Source organism: Triticum dicoccoides, chromosome 5B (assembly GCF_002162155.2).
Source record: "Triticum dicoccoides isolate Atlit2015 ecotype Zavitan chromosome 5B, WEW_v2.0, whole genome shotgun sequence".
Taxonomy (NCBI): domain Eukaryota; kingdom Viridiplantae; phylum Streptophyta; class Magnoliopsida; order Poales; family Poaceae; genus Triticum; species Triticum dicoccoides.
In genome coordinates, this window is record NC_041389.1 from 650,612,464 (window position 1) to 650,626,890 (window position 14,427).

At 44.2% G+C, this 14,427-nt stretch overlaps 1 protein-coding gene across 1 annotated transcript; it reads right to left on the reverse strand.

Moving 5' to 3' along the window:
* Positions 1-6,849: 6,849 nt before the first annotated feature.
* Positions 6,850-13,556, reverse strand: LOC119312331 (cleavage and polyadenylation specificity factor subunit 2-like). The gene is made up of 18 exons (XM_037588057.1): positions 13,308-13,556; positions 12,633-12,801; positions 12,392-12,488; positions 12,193-12,319; positions 12,002-12,117; positions 11,588-11,682; positions 11,354-11,505; positions 11,026-11,083; positions 10,853-10,960; positions 10,199-10,451; positions 9,622-9,803; positions 9,349-9,444; positions 9,128-9,226; positions 8,606-8,737; positions 8,228-8,272; positions 7,570-7,734; positions 7,347-7,421; positions 6,850-7,135 (listed from the first exon to the last, which is right to left on the reverse strand). Exons 1-18 carry the CDS (start codon positions 13,454-13,456, stop codon positions 7,037-7,039), a joined length of 2,217 nt encoding a protein of 738 aa, XP_037443954.1. The 5' UTR covers positions 13,457-13,556; the 3' UTR covers positions 6,850-7,036.
* Between the last annotated feature and the right edge of the window lie 871 nt (positions 13,557-14,427).

The following is a 14,427-nucleotide window of genomic DNA, read 5'->3' on the forward strand; positions in this document are numbered from 1 at the left end:
CCATCTGTACCATGTTTGAATAATAATTGACATGTTGTAAATATTTGCAGAAAGTATGGAGCACTCCCGAGACAAAGAAACAGAAGCGATATTGGGGGACATGATCGCAAATGGAAGGGATGAAGTTGCGTCATTTCTCCTCGACACCGTTGGTCAGCTGGAAGAACTGGGTGAAGAAGAGGGCTATGTTCATGATGGCTTTGGCCCATTAATGCCGGTACAAGAAGAGGACTATGTTCATGATGGCTCCGGTGACACAATGGAGGTACAAGAAGGAGACCGTGCTGACTGCTCCGGTGACCGAACCGAGCCCGGCCAGGTATATATATATTAGTTAAGCCCGTGTTGACTAGTTAATTGATGCTTCCATTGTTTTGGTATATGTACACATATTAATTACTCTCGTCTTTCTTCCTTATAATTTCTAGCCCCCCGGATCGAGCACAACTTCGGTAAGGAGACGAGGCCCAAAGAAAAAGTTGAGCTCGGATGAAAAGTTTGAGATCATAGAAATCGCGCCCGACGGCGAACCGATTGAACCCATCCGGACAAGGAAGGCATTTTCTGCTCAGTGCGGGGTTCTTGTTAGGGAAAAGATCCCGATCAGCATCCAACAATGGTATAAGCCTAAGGAGGAAGACCCTGAGGTGTCTTATGTCAATGATATGCAGAAAGAATATCTTTGGACTGAGCTGAAGACAAATTTCACCCTACCGCCAGAGGAGGATCCGGAGAAGCCAGTTAAAGAGCAATTAATCAAGTCTTGTGCTCTTAAGAAGATGGAAACCCTAATGAGGAGGTGGAGGAAAGAGCTGAACCAGTTTGTCAAAAAAAAGACACCAGAATTCATCGGCAAATATGAGAAGATCAAAGATCACTGGCCCGCATTTGTGGCCCACAAGACATCGGAAAAGAGTAAGAAGATGTCGGAGACAAACAAGAAAAATGTTGTGAAGAAGAAGCTTCACCATCGCACGGGGTTAGGTGGCTACCTCAAAGCCCGGCCTAAGTGGTCCAAGGTTGAGCATGATCTGCTTGAAAAAGGGATCGAACCAGAGACAATGTACTGGCCAGACCGTTGCCGGACTTGGTTCTTCGGGGCTGGCGGAACCTTGGGCCCTGTAACAGGGTTGTGCCAGTGGATGGACGAGCAACTGGAAATACCAGTCAAGAACCTTCGACACTATATCGATGCAGCGCAGCGAGGGACGTTCCTTCCAAACAGGGAGAAGGGCGAGCTCACAATGGCCCTTGGGAATCCTGAGCACCCTGGACGGACACGAGGCACGCCAGGCTCCATTCCGTGGAAGGTTGGTTTTCCGGACGCAGGGGGTTACAAAACCCACGAGAGGAGGAAGAAACTGGAGCAGGACCAACTGCAGGCGTTGCACGAAAGGGTAATGGGGCTAGAGGATCGAGAAGAGGAACGAGAAGCAACAGATCGCAGCAAACGACCTGCCAAAGCTTCCCCTGAAGCTACCCCGACATCTCAGCGGAGAAGCAGCGTGGCTTCCACCGAGCTGCTTCAGCCGGAGCATGTCTTGACGGCTCCTGCCAGCTATCCCGTGGATGGTATCACGGAGTCTCAAAATCGCCACATTATGGCGCGATGGATGAATTTGAAGGTCAAGGCGGCTGTTGGCCAAGTTTATCCTAGTGGACCCGGCACAACTTATCACTGCCAGCCAATTCCAGAAGGATATGCTAAGGTGATGGTGGATGAAATAACAGAGGGATTTGAGGACCTCCCGCTTGAGCACCCTACCGGTGAAGGGGAGACTAGGCTGGGTTGTGCTCTGAAGACTCCATGCCTATGGCGGAAGGAGCTCATCAACCTTCTGAACTGGACGCCTCCGCCTCCTCCTCCTCCTCTGGTGAGTCAGGGCACTCCACCTCCTCCACCGCCTCCTCCTCCGGCGAGTGAAGATCAGGGCACGCGTGGCGGCACTCCACCTCCTTCTCCGGCGCGTGGCGGCACTCCGCCTCCTTCTCTGCCTGCGCCGGCGCTCCCGAGCAGCCAGCAGCCTCCTCCTTCTCCGTCTCACCAGCAAGGGCGGAAGAGACCCGCCGCCGCCCCGGCTGCTCCGACGCGTCGTACTCCTTCTCCTCCGCCTCGTAAGCAAGCACGAAAGAAGACAGACGCCGCAGCCGCTCCGTCTGCTCCGGCGTCTAGTAGCACAACCAGAGGCGGGAGGCAATACAAATACGGTCCATCTCTCAAGCCTCTAGAGAAGTTACCGTACGAGAGGTTCGAGGAGGAAAACGATACGATTGTGCGGACCCACGTGAAGGAGTTCTTTGAAGGGGTGAAAGCAAAGAGACATCCACCTCCGGAGGAGAAGGTAGATCCGGTGAAAGCAAAGCGCACTATCGATGCCCTGAGGAAACCACCAAAGTCTCTGCCGAGAACCAACTATGAGCGCATTACTGAACAGACATATCTCCAAGCCCAGCGGTCGGGAGCTACTGTCAGTGCTAAAAGGTCAAAAGAACGAGCAAAGGGGAAAAATTGCCCAGCTTGGCGAACAAGCACAACAATCGTGCCCCCCGCTCAATGTGTCTAATGCTCCGGGGACGGTGGCCGGTTATGGCAATCTTGAAGATTACCTGCCTGACGATGCACTTCCTGATTTCTTGGAGGTGGACGAACACAGATACGAGTACAGGAAGCCTCTCGTCAAAGATGAAAAATCTCTGACAACAATGATGCGAAGATTCCATAATTGGTACATGGAAACCTACAGAGCATCTGAGGGTACGAATGCTTTGTATCTGCATATTAAAGAGGAGCACGACCTCGTTACAAATGATCTGTTGACTGTTCCATTTGATGAGTTCTTCGCGTTCTTCAATCAAAAGGCCCTCGATAAACTAATGGTCTTTTGCTACTGTCTGTAAGTACTATTTCTGTCATTAAGTCTCTATATATAGCTCAGCTCTTTCATTTCATGTATTTATAATTAATTATCCTCAATATATTATGCAGATTGAAGATCGTTGAGTGCAAAAAACAAGAAATTTATGATATTGGGTTCATTAACACAAATATCATAGATGAATTTCTGGTTAAAAAGGACATCAAAGAGGCCGAGGACAACGTGCTACAATCGTTGATCAAAAATCAAAACAAAGATACCATACTCTTTCCTTACAACGGCAAGTGAGTGTTACTGTCGTGTGCATATTCGGTTTCCCTTATTACTCGAGCGAGGTTATAGTAATGTAATTGATGAGTTATGCATGCGTGCGCATGTACCACTATATTCTTCTGGAGATTAAGCTTGAGCGTGGACTAGTAACCGTCTTAGACTCGAGACGGAAAGATCCCAAATCCTATGCGGACATGACTGAAATGCTCAGCAAGTAAGTTCAATCGATCATTATCGCACCATATCGGCAACTTTTTGTTCATTTCCTGATATCTCAAGTAATAATAATTATTTTCTTTGTCTTGCAGGGTTTGGAAACAGTTCACCGCAGAAGCTCCGGGACTGCGAAGGAGCTGCCATATACATACCCGAAAGTAAGTACTAGTGGCTAGCTAGTTGCGCGCAACTCCCGTTGATTCTATAGCTATACTTTCATCAATGCCATTTATAATGCTTCATTATCAGTTTGATTGACCTATATTTCTCGTAAAGTGCTTGTGGCAGGAAGAAGGGAATGATTTTTGTGGATACTACGTGTGCGAGTTCATCCACAACGCGACTTTGTAAAACAAGCGGGGCTACTCTCAAAGACAATATGAAGTGCGTAAGCAATAATATTCACAATTTCATTTTATTACACCATCATTTCCGTTGAGTTTCATTCATATATATGTATTAATTAACCCCCTTCTTCAAATTAGACGTGGCAGATGCGGAATGAACTCCTAGAACCAGATCGCATGAAAGCAATTTAAGAGGAATTGGCGGGATTCTTTCTTGACCACGTCATCAATAAAGCCGGAGAATACCATGTGGAAATTGATTTCAATTGCTAGGGGATTGTAATTAAGAGATCTTATACATATACATGTATGTAGCCAGTAGCGTCAGATACATGATATACGAAAACTTGTTGTTTGACCAATCTCTCGGAGAAGGAGAGGTCGATCGATCACTTCTCTCGGTATGCATGACGAACTTCTATACTGAATGGTTCTCTCGATCACTTATGTATATATAGTACGTAGCGTCGACCAAGCACGGACATAAGAGAGGACACTTCTCTCTATTAATTAGCTAGCTAACACAATATATGAAACACCTAAATTAACCCCCCAAAACCCCCACCCCCCCTCCTTTCAAAAAAAATAACAAAAACCCCAGCCACTGGAATGCTGACGCGTGGATGCCTTTTGGTCCCGGTTGGAGCCACCAACCGGGACCAAAGGCCCCCTGACTGGGCTCGGCGCACAGGGCCACGTGGAGGAACATTGGTCCCGGTTCGTGTTTGAACCGGGACTAATGGGTGGAGGTATTAGTAACGACCCATTAGTCCCGGTTCATGAACCGGGACTAAAGGCCCTTACAAACCGGGACTATTAGGTGTTTTTCTACTAGTGTATTGACCATCAACACTGTTTTCTTTTTCTGCATTCCAGTTTCTGCAATTTTGAGCATAGCAAACATTTTGCATTCTTCTCCATCCCATTCATGTTGCAATTCATGATAAAGCCATCGTGAGATGGGGGGAGTGAAGCAAGCACAATATTTGTACCGAGTGTTGGAGGAATTCCAAATTCCAAAGAAGCCAATCTGTCAGCATAGCCAGCAAGCTTTACTATATGCTCACTCATTGAGGAACCCTCTTCCATCTTGCATTCAATCATGGCCTTGGTTAATTCAAAACATTCAGTCCATGTCTGCTTCTTGTACAGAACTTCCACTGACCCAATTATAAAATGAGTAGTAGATCGTTCAAAACACTTTTGTAGTTCAGGATCCATGCAAGTTAACATGAGGCACTGGACTGAATTGTAGGCATCAATACGAGCAGCATAAGCAGCAACTTCTTCTGGTGGTGCGTCCTTTGCAGGAGCATCGCCTAGGGGCTAATCCAACACATACTCCTTTTTAGCACTCCTGAGAACAAATCTCAAGTTTCAGATCCAATCTGCATAGTTTTCACCATTAGCAACCAACTTTTCTTTCTGTAACATAGGGTCTAAGTTGGACATATAGTGAGCCATTGATCTACAACGATAGGCACAAAATTCATTTAGACATTTATCCATAATTATTGTTGCACTAGTGTTTAAACAAATTTTAATATAAAGTGCACTCCCACTCAAATCAATATCTCTCATAATTGAAAGTGAGTGATTCAAGACCCTGATCTCATTCACACCCATGGATGGTAGCATCTCATATGATGTGAGTTTCAACCGGTAGGCAATCTTTTGTCGGTCATATCACCATATGACTCTTATTCATCTTTTGATGCTTCGTGCTCCGGGCTCGAAACTTTTCTACTAGAACTTCAAGGCAACCGAGTATTTCTGATGTGAAGTCCTACCTCACCCATCTTTCCCTATTCGCCTTGCGTGAGGAGAAAGAAAAGATGTGGTAGTGCTAATTTTCTAACTCTCTTACACCATCTAATAAGTTTGTATTGTATTTTTAACAAGTAAGTCTATATTATATTTTTACAGAACTTTACGTCAAACATTTGATTTTACAGGATGACCCCACATGTCAGGACCATGTGGCGTTGACTTGAGCATATACATTTTAGACAAGGGTAAGAACAAGTTTGGCGTTTGGACTTGAGGGTTTATTTTATTTTTGTGGATTTTGGACTTAAGATTACAAGAACAAAATTGCATTATTTATTCAAAGTAGCAAAAATTCATATTCAGATCTGTGAACGACTCTGGTCCTTTGAGGCCATGCTGCTGCAGACCAGAGTCGCCGTCGATCTCCGATGAGCCGTGTGTCTGGAAGTTGCCTGAACGAGGCACTTTCATGCCATGTGTTGGAGAAATTTGACTACAGTGGGTTCTTCCTTCTTCTTTTCCTGATTTGTTTACAACCAGATGAGAACACAGTGTCATCCTGTTTTCCTAATTTGTTTACAACCAGATGAGAACACAGTGTCATCCTGTTGGCTAGGATAGCATGGAAGCTAGCTAGCTCACCAGGGCTCGAGCCATGGAGTGTCAGTGGTGCTTAAGAGTTTCTTCTATAAAAATATGCATCCAAGGATTGGTCCTGAATTGTCTCGTTTACAACCAGATCTAAACTACATTTGTGCTAGTGTTACGAAATACTCCCTCCATTCCTAAATATAAGTCTTTTTAGATATTTCAATATAAACTACATACAGATGTATATAGACATATTAGAGTGTAGATTCACTCATTTTGCTCCGTATGTGGTCCATATTGAAATATATAAAGAGATTTATATTTAGGAACAAAGGAAGTATTCTAATAAGAAACAAGGACAAATTATACATCCATCTCTATGGCCACAAGCCCACAACACGCTTTTATCGTCGATCTATAGAATTTTTTGTTCTTTCAGTTTTGGATGCTTGGTTCAACATGAACTTGTGCCTATTTCGGTCCTGCAAGGTTTGTTCTCAACCGATGATGCCAAAAAAAAAAAAATGCAAGCAAGCTTTGCTCCATTAAACCCTAGAAGTTCACTGGTTAACAAGTTGGAAGATAATCCCGCAAAAAGAAAAGTTAAAAAAGGTTGAAAGTTCAAGCATTGGCTCGAAACATGAACATACTGCCGTAATGAAACATGCTCTGTTTCCCTACATAATTTAGTTTTCCCCCTTCATTACGTATTACAACGATAAAAAAACAATCTCATTATGAAGTCAACTACTCGCGGTCGCAGGTGGCAACACACATACCACAGAAATATGAACTCAATGAACTGAAAGATGAATACGCAAATGACGTTAGCGATGGACAAGGTGTTCAATAAGAAAAGGTACAGCTGGCATCCCCAGGATTAATTTACGTTAGCGAGGCAGTTTCCACTTGTCTATTCACCAGTCGGTTTGTACAACACAACAATGGTGCAGCGCTTGACCTCTACAACAAGAAGAATTGTGAATAAAGGAGCTCGCGGATCTTGTAGTAGTCCTCGCACAGCGGACCCTCGACCACAATCTGCTGAGAACCCGTGCTACCCTGCAATGCACAATCATGCGTGTCACGGGCACACCAACAAGAATCATACATGAACCAAGGCAGCATAAATTGAAAGGCAGTTTATCATGCTTGATCTATGGTATGTTCCAGCGTAGCATTCCGTAGTTGAAGGACTGTGCCGACCAAAGTTTGGCAACAAAAAAAACTGATTGGTTGAAATTGCTGCTAAATGCACAGTAGTTATAGTTACCTTTTGGTTAGAATCGCCAATCTTGCGCACGGTGATGTACTCCCCACACCGTAGAGCACCCCCAGCAAACTCAACCTGGAAGGAATTTCTTAGCATTAGATTTCTGTCTCAAGTATATAACCAGAGATATCCGTTTGATGCACATTCTAAAGCCAAAACGTGAAGGACAGGATGACTAAGGGATGCAATAGCATAAGTTCAAAATAGAAAAAGAGAGACCTACCTGTAAACCTTTATTTGCTAGGAATTGCTTGAAATCGGCCAATTTCAGATCACCCACAAGAACTGACTTGTGGGCTGCTGGAGTTGATGAGGGGGGTAGCAAAGTGAGCTTCTCATCCACCTTTCCAACCCCTGAATCAACCCATGCAATTTCATGCTCACCCAACTGCAGAAAATGATGGTGTCAGAGCCAGTGCTTTCTTTCAACAAACTCAAAGCAAGTAAATGTGGCTGAAGACTGAGACCAGGTGGTTTCCCGTGGTTACTAGCCAAGATTTTGCATGGATGGCTAAGGGTTGATGAGCAAATTCAACTGGTTTAACATTATTTATTCTTATGGTTGGTGACTAGTTTGGAAATGGAATGAATGGGCTGCCCGGTTGGAAGCAACAACACTTTTTTTGTTAATTTTTTGGTTTTTCATTTTGAACAGCAAAAGAAGTTCTACCATTTTCTTTTTGTTTGCTAATTATGGAGATCTGAATGGGCTCTGAGTACTTTAGGAGCTAAGTTATTCCAAGAGAGAACTAGTACCATTAGATTGGTGCTTTACTTATATCAAATGTATATGATGGCATAATCTCTACATCAATATGACTTTAATATCAATAGAGAGATAAAAATAAATTAACACTAAGGGAATCAAATATAGCTCATACCTTCTTAGAAATGACATTGCTCATTAACTTCTCAGAAAGTTGTACCTGAAATTTCATAATAGCACAGAAATTACAAAATTAGCAAGTCTGTGTATATCATATGCATATATGATTGGTTGCAAGGTTCCACAAGCCTCCCTAGCTTAAATAAATAATGGCATATAGAAAATTCTTGTTGCTGACTAATTGTGAGTGCCGCGATGGTGCAATGACTTAGTAATTGGCAATGGCTATTATATTCACTAATATGGAGCATCGTGATGGTGGGTGCATTGACTTCAGATGTAAGAAATACACCAGTATCTGAGGATGACCTTGCTTTCATGATCTCCTAAGTAGAGCTCTGCTACGAAAGAGTTTTTCAGTTAACAACCTAACCTTGTAAGCACATAAATCTGATGTTACATCAATTGTTTCTTCTATCTGAGGAGCATAAACATGCAAGTCAGAGTTTTTTGCACAATGCATTTTTAAATGTTCAGTAGCTTCTGCTGATCCATGCACCAAAACCTGGAAAAAAATGAGAAGAGGTTTAGAGTGTGCTACAGATTTCCACATACAGAGAAAGTATTGGCCACAAGCACTGCAACTGCAGGAGGTCACTGATATCACACATAGTAAACCAAAACAAGAATAGCCAGAGTATCTACACAAAGTCTATGGTGGCACATCCACCTTCAAGTGGATAAATACGCAACGCTAGATTCACATGATCTAACTAGTTTTGGATTCAATAATGCAAGTGCTTCAGAACATGGGCTTGGAGAGAATTCAGAACTATCTTTAACCATGAAAAGGACAAAAGGCATGGGCAAACAAAGAAGGGAGCAAGTAAGTCAAAACTGAAAAATCAAAGCCATGTATATTATAAGATACAATATTCTAACTAAGGAAACGTACGAGTTTCAGTGGGGCCACATGAGCAATAACTGATTTTACGGAACGTCCATCGGACCGACCTTCAAAGTCCATATATGCCAATGAGCACTTCACTTGCACCTGGAAGATGGCAATATATTATGTAAACAGATGTGGAAGTTCAGTTTGGGTAAACATACAGCTATAAGCCTATAACTTTGATATAGATGCAGAGACCTAAAAAAAGAGACAGGAGAACTTACAGTCATCTCGTTGGAAATAACTTTTGACGGTGCTGAATCAAGAAGAAGGCGTGCTGAGCTCTCATCGAGCTTACCATCCATGCCATCTCCAGCACCCTGAAAGAAAACATGCCCTTAGTAATATAGAGTACATGAAACTATAAGACTATTTCACCTTAAGTAAAAAAAATATAGCACCCCTGAAGATGGCAAGGAAGTTTCCTGCGTTTTCCACTTAACAATTATAGCTTCTTGAGTGGCCAAAAGGAACAGCAAGCGCATAATCGAACTTACGAGCATCATATTACTATCCATTTCATCTTGTTTCATCATATAATCATCAGGATTGATAACCTCGCCGAAGTCATCCCAGTCAGCAGTATTTTCAAAGAAAGGAAACATTGGAGCGATGCTGGTCACCGGAGAGACAAATCCATCAATTAGAATATCCACACTCCCGCCAACATGTGAGCCAGCTGATGGAAGCAGAAAGTAAAGAAGCGCAGTTAGCTACATACTCCTACAACATATTACATCAGGATCAGATAGTAAAAGACTTTAAACACAGGATAAGTTTGGGGAAAACAGATGGAAGTGAAACAACAGATGTGTTACAATCAATTTGATTTTTCAGTATAGTAAACAAGAATGGAACAGAGTTATTGAACTACATCAAGTCAACATACAAGATAAGAAGAAAAGGAACAGAAGTAGAATAGTCATAAAAACAGTCACAGACAGTCTTTAGGAGAATTAGAACTGGTTATCAGGAGACACATAATATTTAAAACTGTACTATGCAATTGCAAATGTAATGGATCAGGTAAAATAGCCAACGTAAGTGCCGCAAAAATGTGTGGCCATCTTATACCATTGGATGATTTACGAGACGAGCTTGCATCAACAACCATGGGGTCAGAAGCCTTTGCATTTGATTCATGAGAAGCCTTTAGCTCCTTCTCCTTGCTGATGCTAGCCTTTAGCACTTCTTCCTTTTTTATCCGTTCTTGTTCCTCTTCATAAGCTTTCAGCTCATCACCAACTAAAGGAACTCGCTTGCTCATAGTGACTTTTACGGCTTTGGGGGGTGGATCCACTTGAAGCATGCGAGCAAGTGTCCCAAACTGGAAGGGGAATATTTTGTAATCAGATGTCTGTAAATACATACATACAATGCGAGAATTCTGTACTAAACTTAGATGTTTCCCATTACTCTTCGCGCTCAAATCTATGGGACATGACACAGCTATAATGGTAAATTTTATGGAAATGAGGCTTTATACTTTTCCACCAGTAATAAGAGATAAATTCAGCAATTATTAATTCACAAAAACACCTTCAGGCTTCGGCTCATGCTCTTTACATATCGAAAGTTTCATTAAGTGTTCACAAGGCATCTAGTCATTTATACCTTCAAAGCTCCACAGTTCTTATGGCAATTTATTTAAGGTGGCAAGCTACTGAAAACATGTGAAGAGTGAAGAGAAGTGTGACCCATTTGAAGAGGCTGCACACATGGACGTACCTGACCCTTCTCAGTAAAAAGCACTAGATTTTTAGCTTCATTTGCCATCTCAACAAAAATGTCATGAGAAAAGCCAACCTCCAAACTTGACATGGATGCTAGAACCACCTGCAAAATATTTGTTAAGTTCAAGATTCCAAAAGTATGGCAAACATATATATTGTTACTCCAACCTTTGGAGCATCTCCCAGTTTCTCTAGCTCTTCTTTGTTAATTATCAGTGAGACATGTCTGCAACAGCGGAAGGAGAATAGTTATTATTACCAATCAAACAAAAGAATTATGTGGACAACTGTACATAACCTAAGAAAGCTCTTTTGATGATTCTTAAACATAAAGTTAAATAGACGTAAAACATCTTAAAACTGAAGTGCAGCACAGTTAAGATGGCTGCAATAATAGTATTCTAAGAACAGAACAACCCAAAAGTGACACAAATAAGTGTGACTATGCTAGGAGCAAGAGAGCGGAAGCATGTTCATTACATGGCAATCGTTATACCTTAATAAGAAGGCATTATCTCTAGTGTGTTCAAAAGACTTTGAGATCGAATCACTCATCCATTCAAGAAAACTCTTGACAAAATCAACAGTACTAGTAGAAACATTTGTCAGAAAATAGATAGGATAGTCCAAATGTCGTTGAGCCCAGTACTGCAACGTATCAAGATAAAAGTTTAGCACATCATTAACATAACAGGGAAAAGGAGAAATAATAATACAATCAAGATGTCACCTGCTCCATTATTAAAAGAAGTTCTAGCACTCTACCAGCTGTGTCAACAGGCAGTAATACGCTACCGCCACTTGATAGAACTTTCAACATTGAATCTGTATAGAAAAGTTCACGCTTCAACCAAGAGGTTTTGACATACAATGCAAGTGAAATAACAATTTTAAGTTGTTCATCATATCTGAACATGGAACTTCACCATGAATTAAAAGTAAAAAAGAAAATCCCAAATGTTGCAAATTTGGAAAATAAAATAATATATATCAGTGCATCTTCTTAATTTCTAGTGTAACAATAATAACAATTTGCACTTCATCATGAGCTGGTAGCTCAAGCTGACAAGGACGGAGGGGGGTGGGGGAGAATAACATATCTAATGCAAGAGAACACTTATTGGTAGCTAGTCCAGTGATATACCAATGAAATCTTGATCCTGCTGCCTTTTGTAGACCTGATTGTTCAAGGCATTGTAAGCATCAGTAATCAAAACAGCTGGCCGTACAAAAGATCCAAGGGTAGTACCATTCAAATGCCTGAAAAGAGCACATTAGTGTATTTCTTAAGCAAAACAGCTGGCCGTATAGGGCAGACACAATAAAGGATCTAACCTCTCTTTTCGGTGGTTAAAGTCAACAGCATAGACGACATCCTCTCCATCTTTTGTTATCTTCCATACTGTACCCCCCAAAAGATGGCCCGACACATGTGGCGCAATAACTATTCCTTCACCTTTATCTGCTGAGAAACGGTTATTGAGGGCATACAACTGAACATACTAAAGTGGTGTACATCAACAGTCTCACTGACCGTTAAGAAGGTGATTTTGTGAATATTTCAGTCTCACAACATTCTGGAACGCGGCATCAATATCATCCAAAGAAAACAAGTCAAAGTCTGCAACTTGCTGCAAGAGAAAATAAAAATGGTAAGAGTCCTCGATAAACGACGAAGAGCGATAAGTGAAAATGCTGTCTGCAGCAAGGAGGATATTGACAACTGAATATGCATGCGTGGTTACAAATTACAACAATGGGCTGAGGAAGCTTACCCATCGAGATAGAAAATAATCATACATGGTTAAAAGGCCAAGCCTAAACACAGGTTCTGTTGCGTATACTGGTGCAGATAATCCAAGATGTTTTATAGCATAGGGCAAAGCTCCTAGATGCATCATGTCAGGATGAGACAGAAGAACAGCATCTATTGTTGGCGCAACCCTGAAAGATACAAAACATGCTTATCTTCATAAGCAAAAGTACCAAATACGTCTGGAAGAAACAAGTCAAAATCTGCGTAAAAAATCGAGCAACAGAAGCAGTCTAACAACACCATTTCGCCATCTGTGGGCATATATATTTAAAATCCAGGGAAAAATTGCATTTGACTGTGAATCTGTAGAAACAGTTGCTACTATATCCATGTAGGTTCGTGTCAGCAGCCCAGGGAAACGAACAAGACAGAATTCTCCGCTAATTTTTCCTTTTAGGTGTATAACAGCCTGAGTACAGGCACAAGGTTGTCTATTGATGCTACTGATTAGCACAAGCTAAAGATGGGGATGCCTCGGTCTAGTTGGCCCAATTCGCCGAGCAGGTGGCGTGCGCCCGGTGAGGCAGGCAACCACGCCACCAGCACACACGCGCGGCGGCACGGAGGCAACCAAATCGAAGGGAAGCAAGCCCGCGGCGGGGACGGGGTGGTTGAGGGAGGTGGGGGTACCTACCTGGCGAGGGGCTGGAGGAGGGCGGGGTCGCAGTGGTCGGTCCAGCCGCAGTCGAGGAGGAAACGGAAGCCGTCGACGGCGAGCAGATAGCAAAGGGGACCTTCCCCGTACGCCCCGCTCAGCGGCATCACCTGCACGGACGTCCCCATCACTTCGTCGTCGGTGGGCGGCGGCGGCGACGGCGAGTGGAGCCGGAGGTTCAAGCGGGTTTGAGGTTGAAGGGAGCTGCTGGGCCGGGCTGGTATGAAAGTGAAACTTGGCCCGGGCTAGGCGATACGGGCCATATGGCTCGACTAGTTTGCTGCCTCAACTTACAGCTTCAAAATTGCCTAAAAAAAAGAACTTACAGCTTCGAAATCGAGAAATAAGAATGACAACTATCCTCCCGCTTCCTCAGCGATTTGGACTTCCTGGCCGTTGGATCTGGCTGCTTGATGCGATCTGGGCCGTCGGATCAAGCCCTGGAATGACCGCGTCCGTCGGATAAAAAAAAGTTACTGCTGCAATGAACAGTTTCACCCCGTTCGTGCCACCGCGCTTAAATACCCTGCCCGCCGGGGGCATTTTCGTCATTTCACTCGCACGTGGTATAAAAGGCGCCGGCTCCCGTGGAGGCAACCCTAGCCGGCTCCCCTCCCCCTCCCGCGCGCCTCCTCTCCCCTCCCGCGCGCCTCCTCTCCTCCTTCCCCACCACCGCCCGGCCTCCTTCTTCCCCGCCGCCGCCCGGCCTCCTCCATCCACCCCTCCGGCCGGCTCTTCTCCCGCTCGCGCCGCCTCCTCCTCCCCACAGGCGCCTCCATCTCCTCCTTCCCCACCTTCGCCCGGCGTCCTCCTTCCGCCCCTCCGATCTGGCGCCGCCCAAACCCGAACGCCCCGCCCCGGCCCTGGGTCGTGCGCCGCCTCCGCCGCCGGTAGGAGGGGGCCGCGGTGGCCGCCACGCAGCCCGACGACCAGGAGCTCCCCGGCGAGTATCCTATAGAGCACTCAGGGCTAATTACCCTCCCCCTCCAGCCCGCTCGCCTCCCTCTCTCCCTCCCGCGCCCGCCTCTCTCTCTCCCTTCCGCGCCCCCTCCCTGCCCGCCGCCGCCGCTCGCTTGCGCACCCGCCGCGCCTGCTCGTG

Excerpts from the sequence above, each read along its gene's own strand:
- LOC119312331 (XM_037588057.1), bottom strand. The coding sequence starts at position 13,456 with ATGGGGACGTCCGTGCAGGTGATGCCGCTGAGCGGGGCGTACGGGGAA. Across the intron at positions 11,084-11,353 it reads GATAATGCCTTCTTATTAAG|ACATGTCTCACTGATAATTA; the intron begins GTATAACGATTG and ends CCGCTGTTGCAG. Across the intron at positions 8,738-9,127 it reads ATGTGGCCCCACTGAAACTC|GTTTTGGTGCATGGATCAGC; the intron begins GTACGTTTCCTT and ends ATTTTTTTCCAG.